This window comes from Lithobates pipiens, unplaced genomic scaffold (genome assembly GCF_037356315.1).
Source record: "Lithobates pipiens isolate NorthernLeopardFrog02 unplaced genomic scaffold, aLitPip1_a1.2 Scaffold_22, whole genome shotgun sequence".
NCBI lineage: Eukaryota > Metazoa > Chordata > Amphibia > Anura > Ranidae > Lithobates > Lithobates pipiens.
Genome location: NW_027507784.1, coordinates 303,459,512 through 303,486,547, shown reverse-complemented (window position 1 = coordinate 303,486,547; position 27,036 = coordinate 303,459,512). Strand labels below are relative to the sequence as shown.

Below are 27,036 nucleotides of genomic sequence, written 5' to 3'. Positions count from 1 at the left end.
TCTCTCCCCCCCTCCTCGTCCTGGATCTGTCAGGATGGAGAGTGGAGGAAGGAGCCGGTAAATATGTAATTTACTGTCTCCTTCCTATTCTGAATAAACAGAGTCAGTGATCACTGACTGTCCATTCATAACTGGGCACCATAAACTGTGTTTACAATGCTTCAGTTTATGAATAGAGAGGAGCCTCTGTATACTGTCCATTCATCTTCAGTGCAGTTGAGGCTGCAGAGAAAGGTACTGGAGAATCTCTGTTCTCAGTCTTTTTCCCTTTCTCAAAAAGAAGATGTCAGGTGTCTGACCCCTGATATCTCGATAAAGCCCCCAACAGGGCTGATAAAAAAAAAAAAAGAATTGTAATAAATAGTTAAAAAGTTAAAATTGTAAAAATAATAAAAAAGAAAAAGAAAGAAAAACACTGACACCATCCACGCCCCCCACCCCAAAAATAAAAATGACATTAAAAAAAAGTATTGGTAATCGGTATCAGCAAGTACCTGAAAAAAGTATCGGTACTTGTACTTGGTCTTAAAAAAGTGGTAAAAAACCTTTCAACTCAATGCAATATTCATATGGTAAGATCTCTAGACTTACCTCTTGCTTTGTAGTAGATTCCAGGCGGCACAGTATATTTCAGAAGCGGTCGACTTTGGGCATCTGTGGGGTAATTTATTACTTATAAGTTGATGGCAGCTACAGAAATTTTTATAGGAAGAGTCACAGCTGAGAAGAAACAAGGAGGATAGCTAATAGGCATCATCTTTTTTTATCATCATCTTATAGGGCTTTTGTGTTAAGGAGTCTACTAAAACAACATTGGATGGAAGACAGTACCTCTAATGTAGCACTATTGGAATAACATACATCTCTTTTTTTGAGCAGTGCTAAAAACAAAGAACAAAAACCAGCAGCCGCCGACTTGAATAAGTCATTCAGTCCCAAAGGGCCCCCCCCCCCCAGTACCATTATCCATCATGTTACAGTATTTCATAACTTAACAAGCATTGCCTTAAAGCGGTATTAAACCCAAATGCAATAATTTTTTATACTGCAACTTACAAATCCTTAGATGTGATTGCTGCAATTGTTTTGGCTTTCTTTCCCTTATCTTCACGTGGTGATCTGGCCAGCATGTCTGTTGTTTTTCAACAGAACAAACTGTCCTCCAGATGTAGCAGTTAGAGGGTTGAGACAAGCAATCTACCGCTGACAGGGATGCTTACAATGATCCGTTTTGATTGGTTCATGTAAAACTTTTATCCCAAAATAAATAATAGTTTACTTTAACTGATTATAAAGTATTAGCTGGAGTTTGGCTTCAATTTGTTAGTGTCTAAATCTGCTAGGACATCTAATGCCCCGTACACCCGAACGGATTTTCCGTCGGAAAAACCATCCAAGTTTTTCCAACGGAAAAAGCTTGGCTTGCATACACACGGTCACGCAAAAGTTCTCTGAACTTTCGACCGTCAAGAACACGGTGACGTACAACACTACAATGAGCCAAGAATATGCTTCCGAGCATGCGTCCAATTGTTTCCGAGCATGTGTAGGAATTTTGCGTGTTGGAATTTGTACAGACGATCGGAATTTCCGATTCGAACTTTTTCCGACCGAACAATAGAGAACCTGCTCTCAATCTTTTGCTGGCAGGAATTCCTCCAGCAAAAGTCAGGTGGAGCATGCACACGGCCGGAATTTCCAACCAAAAGCTCACATCGGACTTTTGCTGGCGGAATTTCCGAGCGAGCGGAGCCGAGATACACAAAGCGGAAGTACACTCAGCTTTACTCGGCTCCTCTCGCAGCGAGCGCCGCTGACATACAGAAAGTCAAATGTACTTCGGCTAGTCTCAGCTCCTCTCTCAGTCCCGCCCCTGGCGATCGCTCCTCTCCTCTTGCAATCAGTGGAGATGGGTGGGACTGCGAGAGGAGCCGAGTAAAGCCGAAGTACGCTCGGCTTTCTGTATCCTGGCTCCACTCGCTCCTCTCCGCTGTCCGCTCACAGTCAGCGGAAATCGGCACCAAATTTAAAACAGGGAAATGCGGCAAAGAGACTGGCAAGGCTGCAAAGGTACTGGGCAAGGCTGCAGATGGACACTGGACAAGACTACAATGATGGGCAAGGCTGCAGATGGACACTGACAAGGCTGCATTGAAGGGCATTTTAATGTAAGTTTTTTTCCTTAAACTTCCCTCCTAAAAGTTTTTTTCCTTAAAATTCCCTACTAAACTTCCAAGTATCGGGTGCGAGTGTGCGCTGCCAGTGTCATTAGTACAGTGACAGTGCATATTTTTAGCACTGATCACTGAAATAATAACACTGGTCCCCAAAAAATGTCCAGAGTGTTAGGTAGTATCCAATTTGCCTGCTGCAATATCCCAGTCCCGCTATAAGTCACTGATCACCGCCCATTACTAGTAGAAAATATAAATAAATAAAAAATCAATAAATCTATCCCAAAGGTTGTAGACACTAGAACTTTTGCGCAAACCAATCAATATATACTTATTGGGGTTTTTTTTGTTACCAAAAATATGCAGCAGAATACACATTGGTCTAAATTGATGAAGAAATTAGATTTTTTATTTTATTGGATATGTTTTATAGCAGAAAGTAAAAAAAAATATAACATTTTTTTTTCATAACTCTTGCCCTTTTTTGGCTTACAGTGCAAAAAATAAAAACCATAGAGGTGATCAAATACCACCAATAGAATTTTATTCAAATAATTCGTATTATTTGTGGGGGAAAAAAGGACATAAAATTGTATTTGGGTACAGCGTGGCAATTGTCAGTTAAAAGTTTTGCAGTGCCGTGTCAAAAAAAAAAAAAAATGGCCTGGTCATGAAGGGGGGTAAATCTTCTGGAGCTGAGGTGGGTAATACTGCTAAGGTAGCACCATCATTTAGAATGAGCCATCAACACAGCAAAAATTGTACCTGCACCTTTTTGTTCACATAGCATGTATGTTGTGGTGCACTGTAATGTGGGTACCTACTGGACTGTACATGCAGTATTTTTTTATGTTACCACATGTTGCAGCAACATGAAAAATGATGCCTATTAGCACATTACAGCAGCTAAAAGTCATGAAGCCAGCCAAGGTATCATTACACAAGTGACATTTGTCCATTTCACCCAGACTGTGCCATGGTCACATGGGTAAAGCAGTTGGTATTCAGCCTGATTAGAGAACCTTGCCTGATCACCACCGATTACCCCCAGGTAAGTCACTTTCTGCAGCCTCTTCCTGCTCCTCCTTCTCTGCAAAGGAATAAACATGAACGCTCAGCTGAACCAAGCCTTTGTGTTTATGGATGGACTGACTGAGTCACATGCCAGAGGGCGGACAGATTGTATCTGCAGATCTGACTCCTAATTTTTGCCGCTAGCCTTAATCATAGCTATGTTTCCTATACTGCCTGCCAAGATCTATCCTACGCACTCCTTGGTAAGCTAGTGCACCACATTGGTTCTCTGAGTACAGCACTTTATCTTTTTCTTAAAGGATAATTTTGCTTTAAATAAATGCAAAATTTTTTTCCAGGTAAAAAAACAAGCATTTAAAAAAAAATTTTTTTTTAGCAGGCAGTGTTATTTTTGACAGCAAATTTCGATTTAGTTTTAGTCTTATGCCCTGTACACACAAGCAGAAGAATCTTGGATGGTTTTCCGACAGAATTCCACTCAAGCTTGGCTTGCATACACACAGTCACACAAAAGTTCACTGAACTTTCGACCGTCAAGAACACGGTGACGTTCAACACTACGACGAGCCGAGAAAATGAAGTTCAAGCTTCCGACCATGCAGCGAATTGTTTCCAAGCATGCGTAGGAATTTTGCTCGTCGGAATTCCTACAGACGATCGGAATTTCTGATCGGAACTTTTTCCGACCGATAAATTGAGAACCTGCTCTCAATCTTTTGCTGGCTGGAAAAACTCAGATGGAGCATACACATGGTCGCATTTTCCAATCAAAAGCTCTCACCTGTCTTTTGCTGGCCGAACTTCCGATCGTGTGCACGGGGCATTAGTCTTAGGACTAAAATGGCATTTTAGTTTTAGTCCCATTTTAGTCTTCTGCAATTGTTTTAGCTTTAGTTGTATTTAGTAGACTAAATCTCCAGTACATTTTAGTCAACTAAAATCTCCAGTATATTTTAGTCGACTAAAACTAATTTTAGTTGTCTAAAATCGAATGGGTGTAATTCAATTGCAATGCAACAATTCTCTACAATTTGCAAACTCATTATATACTGCTGGAGTGAAAAATCGAATATATGTTATTTATTATTACATTGAGGTATGAACACGCACTACAGACCAGTGTTCATTTGAAGTCAAATTTCAATTTAGTTTTAGTCTTATGCCACGTACACACGAACGGTCTTCTGACTTTTCAGTGGAGTTCCGAACGAACGGACTTGGCCACACACAATCACACCAAAGTCCGATGGATTCGACCGGACTAGAATAAGGAAGTTCATAGCCAGTAGCCAATAGCTGCCCTAGGTTTTCGTTCGTCGGACCAGCAAACAGACAAACTGATTTTTCGACCGGATTCGAGTCCATCGGAAAGATTTGGAACATGTTCTAAATCTAAAGTGTGTCTGATTTTTATCCGATGAAACCCACACACAATCTAATTGTCCGGTGGATTTGTTTCATCTGACCTTTCCTGTGGAAAAGTCCGGTTGTGTGTATCCGGCATAAGTCTTGACTAAAATATCATTTTAGTTTTAGTCGTATTTTAATCATTTTAGTTATTTTAGTTTTAGTCGTATTTTAGTTAAAGCGGGATTCCACCCTAAAGTGGAACCTCCGCTGATCGGAACCCCCCCCCCCCCCTCCGGTGTCACAATTGACACCTTTCAGGGGGGAGGGGGGTGGAGATACCTGTCAAAGACAGGTATTTTCACCCACTTCCGGGCATAGACTCCCACGGGAGTCTACGCCATTTCCTGCCCTGCCGCGCTGTCTGCTGGGACACACACGGGTCCCAGTGACAGCGCGGAGATCTCCTATTGCGCGGCGCGGCTCGCGCATGCGCAGTAGGGAACCGGGAAGTGAAGCCGATTCGCTTTACTTCCTGATTCCCTCACCTCGAATGGCGGCGGCAGCAGCCGAGGCCCGAGCGGTCGATCGGCCTCGGCTGCCGGCATCGCTGGAACCCGGGACAGGTGAGTGTCCATTTATTAAAAGTCAGCAGCTGTAGTATTTATAGCTGCTGGCTTTTAATATTTTTTTTTTGGGCGGAATCCCTCTTTAACTAAAATAATATTCATTTAGTCGACTAAAATGTTTTAGTCGACGAAATTAACACTGGCAGCAGGCGACAGCTGCAGCATTGGGAACATGTTACATTTTCCACCCTAAAATCAAGTGGAACGCGTAACAAGTTCCCAAAGGTGAATTTATCCTTTAAATAGGAACTGTCTGGATTGTCATATTGTTGTATCTAGCTTCTCCTTTTAAGCCTAGGTTCACACTGACAGCGGGAATGAAATCGTGTGAGTTCAGTTTCTGCACAATGGTCGATTGAAATCAATCCCCGAAGTCGCTAAAATTACTACAGAAACTACTTTTGGGAATTTGTGCGGAGCCATAATGTCGGCGTCACACTGATTCGGACAGTGCCATTGCCGGTGTTTCATCGCATATGGCGACCCATCGCATTTGACTACCCACTGGACTGCGCATGCGCAACGCCGCCATATGTGTTCCAACACTGTGGCGATCTGCTCCTGCACAGAATTTTGTGGCCACACCTCTGAGTCCAGGTTCAAGCTCCACCATTCAAGCGGACATAGCCCTTGTACACTCGGTCGGAGATTCCGACAGAATGTGTCCTATCGGACCGTTTTGTCGGATAATCCGACTGTGTGTGGTATGCATCGGACTGTTCCTGTCGGAATATCCGTCGGACCAAATTTTCCAACTTGTTGGAAATATTTTCTGACAAACTGGTCCGATCGGACATACTCCGATCATGTGTAGAGAATTTTGATCGGACAACGTGCCACGCATGCTCAGATCAAATTCCTACACCAAAGCTATTGGCTACTAGCGTGAACGTAGTCCCGTCGTAACGAAATAACGTCATCACGTTCTGAACGATCGGATTTTCCGACAACTTGGTCCGACCGTGTGTATGCAACAGTTTCAGACACAATCCGTCGGACAAAATCTGTTGGACAAAATCCAACGGATTTGGTTCGCAGAATGTCCGACAGTGTGTACAAGGGCATAGAGTTAGATTATAATTATGCCAAGCGAAGCGAGGCCGGGCCCAAAGTGTGGAGAGTGAAGCGAGCCCGCGAGGGGCCGTTTCCGCAGGAATGCATATGGCGGCGTCGCGCATGCGCACTCCAGCGGGTAGCAAAATGTGATGGGTAGCCGAATGTGACGTGACACTGGCAATAGCCGCCAATTTGGCATGCAATTTGACATATCAAATTGCATGCCAAATAGCTGCAATGTGAATCTAGGCTCTATGTTTCAGTGTTGGTTACATAATTAAATGCTAAACCTTATTCTTTGTTATAGAGAACACACTGGGGTTGATTTATTAAAACTGGAGAGTGCAAAATCTGGTGCAGCTCTGCATGGTAGCCAATCAGCTTCTACTTCCAGCTTGTTCAGTTAGGCTTTGACAAAAACCTGGAAGCTGATTGGTTTCCATGCAGAGCTGTACCAGATTTTGCACTCCCTAGTTTTAGTAAAGCAACCCCAGTCCGTTCATTAGCACCTCCAGGCAAATTGAAACCAGTGCTGAAAATTGCAGCTAAAATCTGAAAGGATGACTCTGATATGGCCTAAAATAAGAAAGCAGACAAGTCGTCTGGATGAAGAAACAAAAACCTCTGCCAATCCTTAGCCCAGAAAAAGTATGTATAATGCCGTGTACACACGACCGGACTTTCCGGCAGAATAGGTCCGATGGAATCATTCCATCCGATCGTGTGTGGGATAGTCCAATCGTTTGTCTTTAAAAAATTCTGATGGACCTAGAAATAGAACATGTTTCAAATCTGTTTGACGGACTCAATTCCTATCGGGAAAACCGTTAGTCTGTATGCTGATCCAACGGACAAAATACGACGCAAAGGCAGCTACTGGCTACTGAGCTTCCTTTTCTAGTCCCGTTGTACGTCAAAACAAACGGACTTTCGAACGGACTTTAGTCCATTTGTGTGTGGTCAAGTCCGTTCATTCGGAAGTCATCGTAACTCAGTCGAAAGTCCGTTGGGAAGACCGTCTGACCTTTTCTGCCGGAAAGTCCGGTCGCGCGTACGCGGCATAAGGCCCACCAGAAAATATATGTTGCATAATACACCAGTAGCTATTGATACTGGAACTTAAAAAATGAACACAAATGAAAAGCGCAAATAAGCCAATGGTAAATAACAATAACAATGAGAGAGGCCACTGTGACCAATACAATATCAATAAAAGGGTATACGGTAAATATAATGCATCAAATACATCACAGTGGCATCTCTCATTGCCATTGGCTCATTTGCGCTTTTCATTATGCTGGATGTAAAAAGACAGCGAGGATGTTTGGGTCGGAGCCCTGAAAAAAAGATATATTGCTATTAGATGCCAGAAAATACAAAGCCCAACTGGAAAAAAACAAGTCATTGATCTACACATCAAGCTGGGAAGGGAACATGTCTTTGTTGCCTATATGAAGCAATTAGCTGTAAAGTAAACCTTTGTCCATGCGGGGCAAAAGAACAGGTTTACTTTAATCTCCTCTCCCAAGCAGTACATGCTAACCTTTTCTTTCTTCCCTTTCCACTCCATTGGCTGCTGGGAGCAGGTGAAGCAGCCATTTGTAAGCTATAGGTCGCTCTAGTTATAGTTACTAAACCCACAACAGTAAAATCTGTCTGCATATGCAGAATAGCTTGCCTGTTATACTCACTGTGGAACTTAAAGTGGTTGTAAACCCTTACAAACCCCTTTGACCTACAGGTAAGCCTAGATTAAGGCTTACCTGTAGGTCCAAGCAATATCTCCTAAACCTATATGGTTTAGGAGATATTTGCCCGAAAACGGGCACCGCTGTCTACGGCGCATGCGCCATAGACAGCGGCGCACAGGCGCACTGAGCACGGCATTCTCAGCGACGGAGCTGTCGCACGTGTCGGCTCCCGTGCGCATGCGCGGGAGTGACGTCATCGCGGCTTCGCCGAATGACAGCGGCGGAGCTGCGAGACCCCACCAACAAGATGGATGCGGCGGACTATAGGGGACAGCGGCGACTTCGCTGGCTCCTGTGTCAGGTAAGTGACACATAATGGGATACTATGCGATGCATAGTAGTCCATTATGCTTTGCCTTTGCAGGGAATGAAAGGGGAAGTAAACTCATCAGGGTTTACTTCCTCTTTAAGGGGTTAATCCTCTGCATTGTGTAAAAAGGCTCCTTTATCCTGTATGCACCTATCCTTCCCTTCTGCACTGTCTATCTGGGGAAGGCCAGCTAACACAGGGTAGCCAACCTGCACATGCTCAGTTGTGTCTTTTATGCTGGAGAGAACAGTTAATTGTTCTCAGAGCTAGCCAGGTCACATGATATTGACATCACACAGGTGGGTGTGTATATAGGAAATAGTGGAAATCTCCTCCTTCCTGAACTTTCAGCATGGGACAAACTCTTTGTTTATCATGTGACCGTGGTATACAGATCAGCCAAAAAGGTATATAGTGGCAGTATTTTAATGTAAAGATTTATAAGCTGTGGGCACTGTGGGTGGGCAGATGATTTTCCTGTAATGGGTTTAGTAACACTTTAAACAGGGTTTTGGAGTCATGGTTCTTGGTGATCTGCCCACTAAAAGAGTTACAACGCTTCTCTACTGTATACCTCAATGTAAGGGGTATTTTCTTTGCTCCTGGCTACTGATAGGAAGGCAAATATTTGCAGCTGTGTTGGGAGAATTAAAGGTGTTGTAAAGGTAAATATTTTTTCACCTTAATGAATTCTATGACTTAAGGTGAAAAAACATCTGACAGTGCCGGCCCCCCGGTTTACTTACCTGACCCCTCGAAAGCCCGCGCTCGCCCCTGACATCCTCTTCGCTGCTCAGCCTGGCCGCTGATTGGCTAGAGTGGATGGATTGAAAGCAGCGCAGCCATTGGCTCCCACTGCTGTCAATCACATCCAATGATGTGGCATGCCAGGGGCGGGGCCGAGTGATACAGTGAGTGGCTATAGCCGCTGGCTGTATCACGGGAGCGCGCCTGCAAGAACTTCTCACTTGAGAGCTCGCATGAACGTGAGAAGTACTTGCGGGGGGAAGCCGAGACAGCTGGTGAGGGACCACAGAAGAGCAGGTTTGGGGCCACTCTGTGCAAAACGAGCTGCACAGTGGAGGTAAGTATAACATGTTTGTTATTTAAAAAAAAAAATGAACTTTGCAAAACCTTTAAAGCAAATACTAAGACAAGATACATTACTAGTTGGTACAGACAAATTCCTTTGTGAAAGAAGATGGAAGGGAACTGTGATTAAGACAATAGGTACAACATGGAAAAAAGATGTCATAACTACCAGAAACCAAGTCCCTGTCTGTGAAAATCAGGGCAGCTTGCCGGAAAGCAATCTCCGGGGCGGCGGACATGATGAGCCGGGACTGCGTCTTCCCTTTGACCGGCACCATTTGTTTAATAGCCTGTGCCAAGGAGGTGAAGGCATGAATTCGGCGTAGGGCACACACCAAAGCCGGGTTGGAGGTCAGCTGCTCAATATCGCTCGGCCATTGCCGCTCTCCCACCTCGTACGGGGTGATCTCCTTGGCCTGAAGCCGGCTTAGACGTGGCAGCCACTTCAGACCTAAAACTTCAAATCCTTCAAAGCCACAACCTGTCAAGGCAAAAAAAAAAAAAATGTAAATACCACAATTTGTCTATTTTGTTTGCGTGACATTCCATGTTAGAACTATTCTATTTAGTAAATTGAATTCAAAATGTAACTGCATCTAATGCCTAAACAATAGTTTGTTGGATTTAATTACCTCCAGTCTTTATTGGAAAGGTTACAATGCAACTAAATATAGCTCTATTAGCTTCCCATGAGGCCATAGTTGTCATTTTAACAAGCAAGTTCCTTAAAGTGTTTGTAAACCTTCAGGTATTTTTTTTTCATAACACAAACATGTTATACTTAACTGCGCTTTGCAATAGTTTTGTTCAGAGCAGCCCCAATCATCTTTTTCTGGGGTCCCCGTCAGCACTCCAAGCCCCTCCTCTTCATCAGGTGCCCCCAGGGAAAGCCTGAGGGGCACCCATTCAGGCTCGCTCCTGAGTCCCGCTGCTACATCCATTGACACAGACAGTGGAACTAGGCCCTGCTCCCTGCATCCCAGGATTGATTGACAGCAGCGGGAGCCAATGGCTCCTGCTGCTATAGATCTGTCCAGTGAGGGGAGAGAAAGCAGCTGGAGCTGCTGCACTTGTGCACGTCCCTGGATCAGGCTCAGGTAAGAAAAAGGGGCTCAATGCATTAAGGTTTTAGAACCACTTTAAACAATTGTTCTACATTATATATTGAGACACTGTCTAGAGAAAGTGACATTATTTGGCTTTGTCCACCACCAAAGTCCACAGCAGAAAGAACTCATGTGACTTGAATTATCAATGTCACTTTCTGAAATACATGTATAGCAAAAACGTTAAAAAAAAAAAATTAAGGAAAGGAAGGAAAGAGTAAAAAAGGGTTAAACACCGACTGGGTTTTTATTGCTCTCTGCATCCTGCTAGGGAGATTTCCCTTTCACTTCTAGTCTTGGAGACTAAACAGTAGTGAAAGGAAATCCCCCCAAACAAATGTAATATTTAACAGTGGCCAACTGCGCCTAAAGCCAAAATATATTCAGTGGGTTTATTCACCACCAGTCATACAAATCTTTACTAGGATTCTACAAGTATAATAATCACTGTCTATGTCCTGCTAGGGTACTCATTAGAGTCCTTTATGCCCTGTACACAACCTGTTTTCCCGTCGGAATAAACTTTGAAGGTTTTTCCGACGGAGTTCCGACAGAATTCCGCTGAAACTGTCTTGCGTACACACAATCACACCAAAGTCCGACCGTCAAGAACTCAGTGATGTACGACACGTACAACGGGACTAGAAAAAGTAAGTTCAATAGCCAGTAGCCTCCGTCTAGTACTTGCTTCAGAGCATACGTCATTTTTTGGTACGTCGGAACAGCATACAGACGAGCGATTTTCCCGATAGGAATTGGTTCAGTCGAAAATATTTAGAACATGTTCTATTTCTAGGGCTGTCAGAATTTTCGAAAAAAAAATGATGGGGCCCACACAGCATCGAAATATACGATGAAAAGATTTAGTCAGACTTTTTCTGTCGGACATTCCGCTCGTGTGTACGTGGCATTAGAGATGCAACAGGTAGTGTGGGCAAATTGCCTCCAACTAATGGGCAATTCCCATTTTAGACAGTTGTCACTTGTCTCCCCTGGAAGATTTTTGCTCACCTCTTATGCCGCGTACACACGAGCGGACTTTTCAACATCCAAAGTCCGACGGACTGATTCCGTCAGACTATTCGATCGTGTGTGGGCTGCAACGGACTTTTGATTCGGAAAAGTCTGACGGACTTTACAAATGGAACATGCTTCAAATTTTTCCGACGGAACTCCGCCGGACCTGGTCCCTTCGAAAAATTTGCTCGTGTGTATGCTATTCCGACGGACTAAAACCGACGCTAGGGCAGCTATTGGCTACTGGCTATGAACTTCCTTATTCGAGTCCAGTCGTACGTCATCACGTTCGAATCCGTCGGAGTTTGGTGTGATTGTGTGTGGCCAAGTCCGCTCAGTCGAAAAGTCCGTCAGAACTCTGTCGGAACTCCGGCAGAACTCCGGCAGGACTCCTTCGGAAGTCTGTCGGACATAAGTCCTCTCGTGTGTACGGGGCTTTACTCTTGTGAAAACGAAAATGTAGGATTTCCCCTAAATCCAGCCAAGATAACAATCATCATCAGGAAAAAGAGATGGATGATTCTCCCCAGCAGGGAAATAGACCCCAATAAAAACTTGGTAAATGGTCTAATGCTTTTTCACTATAACCAAAGCTAAAAAAAGGAAAAGTTTTGACTTTAGATGCGCTTTAAATCAATCCGAGTTTGTCGTAGAAAATGCTTGCCAGGGTTGGGACAAGGGATGGGCAGGAGGGGAGGCTGCCCTGGGTACAATGGTTTATTGCAGGGATGTGTTTCATCACATATGGCGACCCATCACATTTGGCTACCCACTGGACTGCACATGTGCGAAGCCACCATATGCGTTCCAACACTGTGGCGATCTGAGCTTGCGCAGAATTTTGTGCCCACACACCTGAGTCCAGGTTATGCCGAGCAAAGGGGCCCTGTGTTGGAATGCATATGGCGGTGTAGCGCATGCGCACTCCAGCGGGTAGAAAAATCTGATGGGTAGCTGAATGTGACGCGACATGGGCACTCTGACCGTAGCCTTAAGGGGGGGGAGTGCAGTTTGGCATCTTTTCCCTGGGTGCTGGATGGCCTTGTCTCGGCAATTATGCCTGCTAAAATGACTTGCTCATGCCGGCTGTGTTTGACTTACCATGCATATCCAAACTAGATCTCCTTGCAACATTTAAGAACTGGATCTGGTACAGCTGGGATACCATGATTTGTGCAATATGTGTTTCAACTATACATGTGCCTAGTCCTGCTGGCTGTACTTATGCAACAAGGGTTTGTGTACACAGGCATATTTTAACACTACAACTGTTTTACTCCCTTCTACAAGTCAATGGGGATGCAAAAACAACTTCAAAGCAGATCAAAGGAGCTCTGTAGGACTTTGGTTGCCTAACTTAAAAATGGGATTAAAAAGCTATACCTGCAGAGAAGGCATTATATACTTACCTCTTCCACTGCTTATAGAGCTGAATTCTGCTCCATTGATGAGGAGTTCTGCTACGCCAGTGGGGCTTACGCCAGTGTGGTTACGCCAGGGTTAGTAAACGCAGCAAAGTCCTTTGCTGCATCCAATAACACTGGCATAACCTGAAATTGTTCCAAGCAGTAAATCACAATGTCGATTTATTTGATATCTGCTTACTTGAGTGATTTAAACTCAATTCTAAATTCAAAAACCCTAATGAAGGAGAAGTGTGTCTGTCCCTTGAAATGCATTGGCTTTATTCTGCTCAATTGAATCAATATCATTAAATTACCTTTGGGCTCTTGGTCATATGTTTGATGCTTTCATTGAATTGTACTGTGCTGCCCAACCACAGCTAGTGCGCCCTGTGACAATTTCAATGACCCTTAGAAAATCTGAATCCAGTGCCCTCTTTGTTCTTGTGTTAGGATTTCTTTAACTATATTTTTATTGAAGAGAGGCATAGAAAATGGTACGTACAAAGCACAGTTACAACATGTGTACATGGCACCTACGCTGTTCTCGTGTTAGGTTTTAATTGCCATCTGTGTCCCTGTTAGGGAAAGTCACCCTCGCTATGGCATGTTGCCAGGATCTGGATCTGAACCTGAGACCTCTGCGGTATCTGGCTGTGGCTCTTTTCACCGTGCCACCCGAGATGCTGGACAGCTCCCTGCCTGATTCCTTAGACCAGTGGTCATCAACCCTGTCCTCGGGGCCCACTAACAGGCCAGGTTTTATGTATTACCTTGGGGAGATGCAGACTAGAATACTGCAATCACTGAGCAGCGAATGATATCACCTGGGATGTATTTCAGTTATCTTGCAAACCTGGCCTGTTAGTGGGCCCTGAGGACAGGGTTGATGACCACTGCCTTAGACAATTTTACTTTGTACTGTGTTTCTGGTAAACCTTGCGCTCTTTGTTCCTCCCATGAACTTCCTAATTTAAGCCATTTCTCTACACTTCCTGTTTGCCAGATTGCGCTCTCTCCAACCGATATCTTGCACCTTTGCACACCTGCTGCTATCCTTATCTTTACTACCACTCGTTGTCAACCCTTGGCTTGTTTTCATCTAGTACACTTCTGCTTGATACCATTAACCACTTAAGGACAGAGCTTCTTTCTGAGATTCGTTGTTTACAAGTTAAAAAAACCTTTTTTTTGCTACAAAATGACTTAGAACCCCCAAACATTATATATTTTTTTCTAACACCCTAGAGAATAAAATAGTGGTAGTTGCAATACTTTCTGTCACACCATATTTGCACAGCAGTCTTACAAGCGCACATTAGTTGAAAAAAATACACTTTTTTGAATTAAAAAAATAAGACAACAGTAAAGTTAGCCCATTTTTTTTATTTTGTGAAAGATTATGTTACGCAGAGTAAATTGATACCCAACATGTCACGTTTTAAAATTGCGCCCGCTCGTGGAATGGCGACAAACATTTACCCTTAAAAATCTCCATAGGTGACGTTTAAAAAATTCTACAGGTTGCATGTTTTAAGCTCCAGAGGAAGTCTAGGGATAGAATTATTGTGCTCGCTCTACCGATCGCGCCGATACCTTACATATGTGGTTTGAACACAGTTTTCATATGCAGGCGCTACTCACGTATGCATTCGCTGCTGCACGCAAGCTCGTTGAGGCAGAGCGCGTTTAAAAAAAATAATTTTTTTCTTATTTGTTTTACCTTTTCTTTTTTCTTTTTAAAAATTGTCATTTAAAATTATTATTATTTTTTTTTAAATGGCCCTTTAAGCACTATCTACAGAAGTGATGTTTTGACGTTGCTTCTGCCCTACATTGTTATGGAGATGGGTGGGGACCATCATGCCCTCATTCGTCTCCATACCCAAAGGGTGAAGATCTGATCGCCTCCGCCACTGCTGACGGCTCCGGTAAGTGGCGGAGGGCACCGGAGTGCGGCGGAAGGGGGGGCCCCCTCTCACATCGCTGATAAAAGTGATCTTGCGGCGAATTCGATGCAGAGACCACTTTTATCTGAAACCGGACCGCTCACTAAGGAAGAGGATACTGCGGTTATGGCAGCTAGCTGCTGTCATAACAACGATATTCCTCTTCAAACAGCCAATGTAAAAGGACGGTGGGCAGTCCCGAAGTGGTTGCTCTACTACTCATTACTGACCTCTTGGCTTGTTTATTGTCTATGCTTCTGCTCGTTCCCTATCTGCTTCATCTGCTACCTGACCCCGGCTTGCTCTCTTCCTTCTGGGGCAATCCAGAGGGCCATGACCTGACATCTGCATGCAGCAAAACCCATCTCCACCATCAGGAGCTCTGGTGTAGACCCTCTAGTGCTTAGACACCAGGCCTCAGGTAAGTCCACATAATCCACCAGGGGGATCTGCCTGTGTATTCATCAAGCTGACTTGAGTGGCCTTCTCTATTGCTACAGCCACTGCCTCTGAGCCTGATCCCAGACCATGACATGTTTACCAAGATCACAGAAAGTCAAGGAAAAATTTGGATTGTCATCAGAACAGTAAGAGAGGGGAAATCCTTTAATGGAGACACTAGTTCTGGTGACAACCAGGGATTCCCTAATTTTTGGAAAAAACAAAATAAAAATACTGATTGAGCCAAAACATTCATTTTTTTTAAATAAAAATCATATGAATATTTAGCAACTTTTTGCACTGCAATATATTAAAACTATTGCCAAAAAAGTTTATTTTCTCCAGCAGGAAGCATTGTTTCGAAGTTATTTGGCCCTGTGGATTATGTATTTTGCAAACATGTTTATTTTTCAAGAGAAAAAGTGTACACATCAGCCAATCAAATTCTAGCTGACTTTTCTCCAGAATTGGGGCGGCACAGTGGTGTAGTGGGTTGCACTCTTGCCTAGCAGTAAAAAGGGTCGCTGGTTTGAATACCAACCACGACACTACCTGCATGAGTTTTCATGTTCTCCCTGTGCCTGCGTGGGTTTCCTTCCACACTCCAAAGACATGCTGGTAGGTTAATTGGCTTCTGTCCAAAATTGGCCCTAATATATGAATGGGGACCTTGGATTGTGGGCTCCTTGAGGGTAGGGACCGATGTGAGTGTGCAATGTACAGGGATAGGGACAATTGTAGACACTCACTCAGGTTGGACTGGTGTCTTTATGTAACTATTTAATAGATTAGAAACAGCAAGATACCTGATAAAAGGTTGGACTTTTTCTTTTTCATTAATCTACCCTACTGTACTTTATCAATACAAGAAGTGCTGTGTAGTAACCCATGTTGACCAATCACAATTAAGCTTGCATCTATAAATCTAATCTCTTATTGGTTGCTCCGTGCCTCAAGGAACCACTTCTGTTTTCATTGTTAATATAGGTTAATAAATACAGCCTTCCTGTAAAGACAGGCAAGCTAATGATATATAACCATTCCCTGTTGCAGAAAGAAATTTGGCAAATCCCTACCATGGGATTCTGCACCCATTAATACTTTAACTACAAAATTAAAAACACTTAAATGATAACTGCCGCTGAACATGCCATTAGCTCACACCCTTACTGGCTTCACTGACACAGCCTAATTAAATATACACCTCAGCCTGGGATGTGGATGACACCGGTGGGGAAACCCATACAGAGTCGGAGTTCTATTTACGGAAGTAACCAAAAATAGCTGATTGTAGGGCTGGGAAGAGCTGACGGCAAGGCCTCGGGCTTTGTATGCCCATTAAGGTGGGTAATCCTGGAAGCTCGGAGCAAACACACACACGGAGAGTCGAAGGATGTGTAACTGGGGAGAAAGGCCAATTTCATAGGTAGAGGACACTGGGAAAATCCTTCAGATATATTGTTCTGCCCAGAGGTGAGCTCACAAGAAGATCCTATTTTTAGGCTTGCTGCCTATGTAGGAATGACCAAGATGTGGAAAAATAATATCACATTCTTTCTTTTATGTCACATGCAAGCATTTCTTTCTTTGATGTTCTTACAAGCAAAAGCTTCCCCCCGTGGAACTATACAATAGAGAAGACATCTTTTTACGGAGAAACTGCACCTCATTATTCTATTATTAGATATAGTCTAACCTTCAAAAATGTATCATATGCTCCTACATATAAGTGGTTAATAAACACAATTTTTTTTTTCCAATAACACATTTTTTTGTTTGTTCTAGAACAGGGCAATTGAATAAATGGGAAGAGAAATCAGAAAGTGTTCCCGTCGAAAATAAATAAAAAGGAGGTACATTATGTAGGAGGGAGAAAATTAAGTGGCTGTGTATTGCTAAAGGGAATAGATTTCTTAAGCCTCGTACACACGGTCGGATTTTCTGACGGGAATTGTGTGTTGACAGACTGTTGGCGGAAAATCCTACCGATTGTACACTCCATCGGACAATTGTCAGATTTTCCACGGACAAATGGTGGAGGCCAGGCATTAAAATTTTCCGCGGACAACGGTTTTTCCGATCATGTGTACACAAGTCCGTCAGACAAAAGTCCAAAGTATAAACACGCATGCTCCGAATCAATGTTCACCAAACACCACATTAGCAGAAGGTGCCCAAGGGGTGGCGCTAAAGAGCTGACAATTGTGTGCCGTTTGTTTGCAAGACGAGTTCCTGGCCAACGCCCTTCGGACAAAAGTCTGACGCTTTGTCTGCAGAAATTCCGATCGTGTGTACGAGGCTTTAGAGATAAAATATATTCCTCTTGACAAAACGCAGCAGAATCAGCGGGTACACCAATGAGATGTAGTGGCACTTGTAGTTTTGCAGAGAGTAGAGTTCTCATTCATTTTACCTGGAGGAATGCCTGGAATAGTTTTCAGGTCCTAGCGAACCTCTGCTAAAAATTAGCATGATCAGAAAGTTGAATGATGTATACCCAGAGTATAACACTTGGGGTGATTTATGTTTTGACTAACAAATGTTAATAATGGTCTGAAAAAATGCAGAACATGAAAACTGTAGTGTGGCCCAACACCAATAGTTAGTGCAGTACTACATAGTTGGAGAAGGTCCTCTTTTATTGGTGGTCAATGGAGAAATGCCCCCTTACATTGGTGGTCAGTGGGGGATATGCCCTTTTATATTTGTAGTCAGTGGAGAAATGTTGCCTTACATGGGGTGGTCAGGCAGAGATAGCTCCTCTTATATTGCTGGTCAGTGGAAAAATTCCTCTTAAATTTTGGGGTTAGTAGAATGCCTTCTTACATTGATGGTTAAAGGGACATAGGCCCTCTTACATTGGTGGTCAGCAGAGATATGCGCTCTTACATTGGTAGCTAGTAGAAAGAACTCTTAGATTGGTGATCAGTGGGGATGTGCCCTCTCACATTGGTGGTTAGTAGAATGCATTAGTGATCATTGGGAAATAGGCACCCTATATTGGTGGTCAGTGGGGACATGCCCTCTTAGGCAAGTTTCACTCCTGTGTGGCTGTGAGGGCCTGCAGATTGCATGGGCACAAAAGCCCATTCATTCGCAGGAAAGAAGTCCGTGCACTATTTTTTAAATCAGAGACCGCATGGGAACCAAGGTTCCCAGTACAGGTGCAATTTCCCCCTTATATTGGTGTTCACTGGAGAGATGTCTCCTTACAACAACGATTAGTGGAGAGCCCTTTTATAATGGCGATCAGTGGAAAATGTGTCCTCTTACAATGGTGGTCAATGTAGACATGTCCCTCTTACATTAGTGGCCAGTGTGTGCTTGCCCCTCTTATACTGGAGGTCACTGTTTGAGAGATCAACCTACCAATGCTCACTGTACAAGCAATCCCTAGAAACCTCCAAAAGAACCCTAGGGTTTTATGGTACCTTGGCTGGGAATGAATATGATGGGACTTGCAGTTACAGGTAAGCCAATAAAACGCAGTGGGGCTTACAGCTTTGCAGTGACAGTAGGTAAGCCAGGTTGACTTGCAATTTTACAGAGACAGGAAAGAGGCCAGTAGGATGTGTTCTGTAGGTAGCCAGAGACAGAAATGGTGACAGTGGGGCATGCTGGGGCTTGTAGTATTACAAATAATAACAAAACCAGTAAAACATGCTGGAACTTATAGTTGTAAATTGACAGAAGAGAGGCCAGTGGTCTGTGTGACAACACCTCTTTTGTCCCATATCATTGGTCCATCAGTGACTTTAACTACTGGTAGTCTGGTTTTGGTGAGGCCACATTTCTTTGTCCACATTAGCACACTATCTTTGTAACAGCCTATTCTTATACTAGATTATGAGAGGGATCCTGATGAGACATCACAAACATTATTCATGGGTGGGATCCATTCATGGCATCTTCCAAGGCGAAGTGAAAGACTGTAGCGCCCCCTGATCCCAGCATCAGAGAGGGCTGACATTTCAACGGGCGCCAGTCACTTTTAATGCTGAACAAAAGTAACTTTATTGGTCACACAACAAAAATTCAGGGAGAGAAGGGTAGGACACAGTACACCCTAGAACAAGCAGGCAAGCAGACTCAAACAAAAATAGAAAGGTAGACAGCAGTACGGAAAAAAGGCTTTAAAGTATTACTAAACCAAGAACCCTGTATTCACTAAATCTGGTCTCTAACAATACATAGAACATGTAAATGCAATTATTTTAGTAAATATAAATTGCCAAATATGTAAAGATGAATATCTCGTGCTTACCCTAAAAATCAATTTTTCAAAAGTGTGTATGGGTGCTGCTACTCATAAATCGAAATACTCAATTCAAAACATATATATAGCAAATAAGTGCGCCTAACTGTAATATAATAAAAGTCAAATGGTAGAATGTCCACATTAAAATGATTTCAAAATGTAGTAATCAAATAGATCAGGGGTGTCCAAACTTTTTTCAAAGAGGGCCAGATTTGATGAAGTGAACATGCACGAGGGCCGACCTATTTGCCTGACATTCTTTGAACCATTAAAAATCGGTCTAAGTGTGTTCGTTCGAACACTAATACACGGCCCAACAAGAATTCTCTTGCCTTTGTGGCTGTGTGTGTTGAAGAGATGAGCTTGGGCGTGTTATTTGGATATACCGTATTTATTGGCGAATAAGAGGGAAGTTTCAGGAAAAAAAAAAATTTAAATTTTAAATAAAAAACTCTGAAGCAAAATAAGAGTCAGTGCCCATCTGCGCTCCCACCATTGCCAGGAATGCACCCACCATTAGCCAGGAATGCACCCACCATTAGCCAGGATTTCAGCCACCATTAGTCAGGAATGCAGCCACCATTAGCCAGGATTTCAGCCACCATTAGCCAGGAATGCAGCCACCATTGCCAGGATTTCACTCACTATTAGCCAGGAATGCAGCCACCATTGCCAGGATTTCACTCACTATTGCCAGGAATGCACCCACCATTGCCAGGATTTCACATACTATTGCCAGGAATGCAGCCACCATTGCCAGGATTTCACTCACTATTGCCAGGAATGCAGCCACCATTGCCAGGATTTCACTCACTATTAGCCAGGAATGCAGCCACCATTGCCAGGATTTCACTCACTATTGCCAGGAATGCACCCACCATTGCCAGGATTTCACATACTATTGCCAGGAATGCAGCCACCATTGCCAGGATTTCACTCACTATTGCCAGGAATGCAGCCACCATTGCCAGGATTTCACATACTATTGCCAGAAATGCAGCCACCATTGCCAGGATTTCAAATACTATTGCCAGGAATGCAGCCACCATTGCCAGGATTTCACATACTATTGCCAGGAATGCAGCCACCATTGCCAGGATTTCACATACTATTGCCAGGAATGCAGCCACCATTGCCAGGATTTCACATACTATTGCCAGAAATGCAGCCACCATTAGCCAGGATTTCACATACTATTGCCAGGAATGCAGCCACCATTGCCAGGATTTCACTCACTATTGCCAGGAATGCAGCCACCATTGCCAGGATTTCACATACTATTGCCAGAAATGCACCCACCATTGCCAGGATTTCACTTACTATTGCCAGGAATGCAGCCACCATTGCCAGGATTTCACTCACTATTAGCCAGGAATGTACTTACCATTGCCATCAGTGCAGCCTTGGAGGGGACATGGAGGGGGCTGGACTAGCGCCAAAGAACAGGAGAATCTCCTGTTTTCACAGCGGCCTCTTTAAGAGAAAGTCCCGCCTCCTTTGATGGACAGAACAGTCGTCCAATGGCGGAGATGGGGCTTCCTATTACAGAGGCTGCAGTGTAAACAGGAAATACTCCTGTGTGCACAGCGCTCGTACAGCCTCCTATCTCCAATGCAGCCAGACTATATATCTTTTGTGGCCCCGGCGCTGGGAGATTGTCGGGGGCCACAAAAGATATATATGTTTAGATTACCAGGCGGGCCGTTCAAAACCGGACCGCGGGCCGCGATTGGCCCGCGGGCCGGACTTTGGACATGCCTGAAATAGATTGTTCAATGGTGCTCTTTATGTAAATTTGTGACTATCCGTGCTTTTCTACGGTGTGTTCTTTTACACAAATGGGAAAAATGTTGCCTCTTACCAGAAGGAATGGATCCCAGATGATATGGATCAAACATGCTTAGTTGTAATTGAAACCAACTGCGATATTCCACTCCTTCCACTCTGAGAGATGTCTCCCTCTTGGTATAGTATTTGCTTTGCCTGGATATGGAAATACTTCTCATATACTCCCAGCTCCAAGATAATCCTGCTGACTGCTCTCCGGCACATAAAGATATTAAGAAGGGAGAAACTTCACAGTGCAGTATGTAAAAACGAGCATTTATTGAAAAAAATCTCATTGCCCTTTACAGAAAGTAAAAACAAAGATATTCAAACAAACACAGCCGTGGACCTCATCCTTCAGGCTGGTGCGTGGTGACATCACAGAATGCAGCTCCACCCGATGCGTTTCCCTCTAAGAGGCATCGACTGAACATCTTCGTTTTTACTTTCTGTAAAGTGCAATGAGACTTTTTTCAATAAACGCTTGTTTTACAAATTGCACTATGAAGTTTCTTCCTTAATACCTCTATGTGCCGGAGAGCACTCAGCAGGATTATGTGTGGAGCTGGAAGTCTACAAGAAGTATTTCCATATCCAGGCAAAGCAAATACTATAACAAGCAGGGAGTTCTCTCATTGGAGTGGAAGGAGTGGAATATCGCAGTTGGTTTCAATTACAACTAAGTGTGTTTGATCCCCACCATCCAAGATCCATCCTTCCTGGTAAGAGGCAAAATTTTTCCCTTTTGTGTAAAACAACATACTGTAGAAAAACACGGATATTCACATAAAGAGCACTTTTGGACAATCTATTTGATTATTCAATTTTTTTGATAATTTTAATGTGGACATTATACCATTTGATTTTTATCATATTTCAGAATTTCGTACTTATTTGTTGTATATAAATTGCTAAATAGGAGGAGGAGTAGGAGGAGGAGGAGTTTCCATTCTCTATTGACTGGACAGTCATGGACTGGCTGCATGACCTCACAGGGAGTCCATGACCTCATGGACTGTGCTGAATGGCCCTGTGCTGATCACATGCACCCTCCAAATAAAAGAGAAAAAAAAACACTAGCAATATGCACCAAAGTGAGCATGTGCAGAGTGCCTCCAAGGCTCTGTTCTATCAGAAGATGGATTAGGGACAGTAAAAGGAGAGAATCAGAGAAGACAGGATCAAACAGCCTTTTTACACAATGCACAGGTTTAACCCCTTAGGTCCCACATTGAGTATAACAAGCATGCTCTACTGCATATACAGACTGATTTTACTGTTGTGGGATTAGTAATACTTTAAGCCAGTGGTCATCAACTCTGTCCTCAGGGTCCACTAACAGGCCAGGTTTGCAAGATAACTGAAATACAGTGGTGTGAAAAAGTGTTTGCCCCCTTCCTCATTTCCTGTTCCTTTGCATGTTTGTCACACTTAAGTGTTTCGGAACATCAAACCAATTTAAACAATAGTCAAGGACAACACAAGTAAACACAAAATGCAATTTGTAAATGAAGGTGTTTATTATTAAAGGTGAAAAAAAATCCAAACCATCATGGCCCTGTGTGAAAAAGTGATTGCCCCCTAAACCTAATAACTGGTTGGGCCACCCTTAGCAGCAACAACTGCAACCAAGCGTTTGCGATAACGTGCAATGAGGCTTTTACAGCGTCCTGGAGGAATTTTGTCCCACTCATCTTTGCAGAATTGTCCTAATTCAGTTACATTAGAGGGTTTTCGAGCATGAACGGCCTTTTTAAGGTCATACCACAACATCTCAATAGGATTCAGGTCAGGACTTTGGCTAGGCCACTCCAAAGTCTTCATTTTGTTTTTCTTCAGCCATTCGGTGGTGGACTTGCTGGTGTGTTTAGGATCATTGTCCTGCTGCAGAACCCAAGTTTGTTTCAGCTTGAGTACACGAACAGATGGTCGGACATTCTCCTTCAGGATCTCTTGGTAGACAGCAGAATTCATAGTTCCTTTTATCACGGCAAGTCTTCCAGGTCCTGAAGCAGCAAAACAGCCCCAGACCATCACACTACCACCACCATATTTTACTGTTGGTATAATGTTCTTTTTATGAAATGCAGTGTTCCTTCTACGCCAGATATACTTGGACACACACCTTCCAAAGAGTTCCACTTTTGTCTCATCGGTCCACAGAATGTTGTCCCAAAAGTCTTGGGGATCATCAAGATGTGTTGTGGAGAAATTGAGACGAGCTTTGATGTTCTTTTTGCTCAGCAGTGGCTTTCTCCTTGGAACTCTGCCATGCAGGCCATTTTTGCCTAGTCTTTTCCTGATGGTGGAGGCATGAACGCTGACCTTAACTGAGGCAAGTGAGGCCTGCAGTTCCTTGGACGTTGTTGTGGGGTCTTTTGTGACCTCTTGGATGAGTCGTCGCTGCGCTCTTGGGGTAATTTTGGGCGGCCGGCCACTCCTGGGAAGGTTCACCACTGTTCCATGTCTTCGCCATTTGTGGATAATGGCTCTCACTGTGGTTCGCTGGATTCCCAAAGCTTTGGAAATGGCTTTATAACCCTTTCCAGACTGATAGATCTCAATTACTTTCTTTCTCAATTGTTCCTGAATTTCTTTGGGTCTCGGCATGATGTGTAGCTTTTAAGGATCTTCTGGTGGACCTTACTGTGTCAAGCAGCTCCTATTTAAGTGATGCCTTGATTGTGAACAGGTGTGGCAATAATCAGGCCTGGGTGTGGCTAGAGAAATTGAACTCAGGTGTGGACAACCACAGTTATAGTATGTTTTAACAAGGGGGGCAATCACTTTTTCACACAGGGCCATGATGGTTTGGATTTTTTTTCACCTTTAATAATAAACACCTTCATTTACAAATTGCATTTTGTGTTTACTTGTGTTGTCCTTGTAAGGATTAAGGTATATGTTGAAACAAAATGGTTGACCTTATGTCTTATATTTTTCTATCCTTCTCTGTAAAATCCACATTCGTCATCTTTAGTCACGTACTCATCAAGAAGAGGCCGCATCAGCCCTAAAAAGCAGTCTACGCCCAGAAGATTGTCTTATCAGCTGATAACACCCGGAGAATTGTCTTTACTTTGAAAATGTTGTTTTTTTTACATTTGCTGATGTTTGCCCTTTTCTGTCTATAAAAGATGTAATAAACAAGCCTCAGAGCCACAGTCAGTCAGAGACAGTTAGAGTTAACGACGGACTTCTGAGCAGAAATACTGAATACTTCTGTGTCTCTTTGCTCGGATAAGAACTCTAACTAACAATTGGGAAACGGTAACATAACCTGACAAATAGGTGACTTGTTGAGGTCACACCTAACATTTCTGGCGCCGCGAACACGGACTCGCTGAAGAAACTACAAGAGGCGAACGAACATAAGGACGGAACAAAGAGGCTGGGCACATCAAAGAACCACAGACAAATCCTGCGCAGGTAAGAAAAGCTTTATTTTCTTATAAACTCTGTGCTTCTTAGATTTGTGCCCACCTGATCTGTCTGAATTGTTCTTCAGGTAAAAACCAACCTCTGTAGTAAGTGGGTCTTGAACTTAATATTTTGGCTTATGTTACCGTTGTTTCTTGTCTGTCTACTTGTCATCTGTCTGTTGTGAATGAGATAAGCCCTGTTTGTATGGTGTGAATTGAAACATATATCATCCCAATGGGTAACGGAATGCGCCCTTAACTCGTAAGAGTACTTTGGGGGTCCGACACTTAAGTTTGATATACGCTTTTTGATTCATGAGCCTAAAAACGGGTTGAAAGTATAAGTCCTGACTGCCTCAATAAAGCAGGAATAAGAAACGAATGCTGAGAGATTCCATGGTAATGGGAAGGGAAATAAGGTCTCCACAAAGCCCGGAGATCTAGTCATATGTGTTTGGCCACCAAAAGGGAATGCTTGTATATGTTGTAGCTGTCAGTCTGGTCATAATATTTGTCAGTTGGCTAGCATATAAAGTAATTCGATCTCATATAGGAGAGGTTTTTTAGTATTTTGGCACCCTAGGAGGAGAAGGCAACGAGACACTTAGTAAGTGATCCAAACGCCACCTAGGCAGGACTGTCAAAATGGGCCAGACACATGGTAAACCCCAGGAGGAATCTCAGAAATGTTATGCTGTTAAAGACATAATTACAATGTTGTATGGGAAGGATAAGGCACAGGGCACAAATAGGATTCTCAAGAAATTTGGAATGGATGGAGAAAATGGATTAAGTGTAGAAGGTTGGGAAGAAATAAAGAAAGACAGACAGGGAGAGATATTGCAGAACAGATGGGTATCACAAATACAATGTTTAATTAAGGTTTCCAACAGGGCTGAAGAGGAGGGATGGGAGTATTGTCAGGAAAAGGGTGGATGGGATATGAAGGTCCGACACAAAAGTCTTCCTTCTGCTCCCGGCGATAGGGTAAATACGGGAGATACTCCACCTCCTTATAACACTACCACACCAGGTAATGAAAGACCAAAACTTTATCCTTCCTCAAGAGGAAGAGGATGGGTATGCCGAGTATGCGGTACCCAGAACACAGACTGGGCACAGGAATGTGTACATTGCGGCGCTCAAAGACCAGAGCCCGTAGCTCCAGTCCATAGTCGGACTAGGGTAATACAAGTAAATAATCCAAATGCGGGTCAAGCAGGACAGCCACCTACAGTGACTCGACAAGTCGTTCTGAGGACATGGACACCTTGGTCGGCTGACACTCTTATGGCATTAATACAGAATGCTCCTGATCCCGTAGCAAAACCTGCCGCATTCTGTAGATTCGTGACACAATTACTAGACACACATGAAGCAACTTGGCAAGATGGGGAAGATATATGTAGACATAAAATGACACTAACGATGTTTAATCAATTTATGAATGAAATTACCCCACTTAGACCGAATGGGGATCCTACCACAGATCCACCAGGAGTACACCCTCGTCATATAGACTCTAGACCCCTGTTTATAGCTCAGTTACGAGAATTTTGCCAAGGGAAACAGCAGGAAAGGGGTTCGACAGCGCCCATAAAACAGGCCCCAGGTCAGACTGTTACAGAATTTTACCTCAACATGGAAAGCATGATGGCTGACGAAGGTCTAGATTTAGCCTTACCCGTCACCATTAGGGCTTTCAATCGACAGTTTATGGAAGGACTAGTACCCCAAATAGGTGACAAACTGAAGGCATGTACTCCCGAATGGAGAGCCATACGGGACAGAGGAACATTGTTGCAGAAAGCACAAGGCATAGAGGCTGATTTAGCAGAAACTAAACCCAGAAGGACACCGGGAGTTAACACTGTTGCCCGGGTCAATGAAGGAGGGAATTCCTCCCGTAAACCTCTTACCTGTTATTACTGCAACAAGGTGGGACATATAAAAAGAGACTGTAGGAAAAGGATAAAAGACGAACAGGAAGGAAACACGGACAGAGACACGAGGGACTACAGACAGAGGCGTACCAATGATAGGGACGATCCGACCGCATGACTTGCCCCAGTCCTAGCTGAATCAGAGAACAAAATGCTCCACATGTTGATGAAGGTGGAAGGTAAACATATTCCTTGTTTGGTTGACACAGGAGCGTCACGCAGTCTGTTGTCTGATTCAGTAGTCCCTCCACACATGACGTCCCGTGACACCATACC

General features: G+C 43.5%; 1 protein-coding gene across 2 annotated transcripts in view; it reads right to left on the bottom strand.

Annotated features, from left to right (window-relative positions):
• Window positions 1-27,036, bottom strand: part of LOC143924811 (dynein axonemal assembly factor 8-like) — a 242,164-nt gene that overhangs the window by 116,356 nt on the left and 98,772 nt on the right. For both annotated transcript variants that reach the window (XM_077449282.1, XM_077449283.1), the window contains exons 21-22: window positions 9,564-9,875; window positions 592-654 (exon numbers count right to left, since the gene is read on the bottom strand). In XM_077449282.1, coding sequence (XP_077305408.1) covers window positions 592-654; window positions 9,564-9,875 — 375 coding nt within the window. The remainder of the gene's footprint in view (window positions 1-591; window positions 655-9,563; window positions 9,876-27,036) is intronic.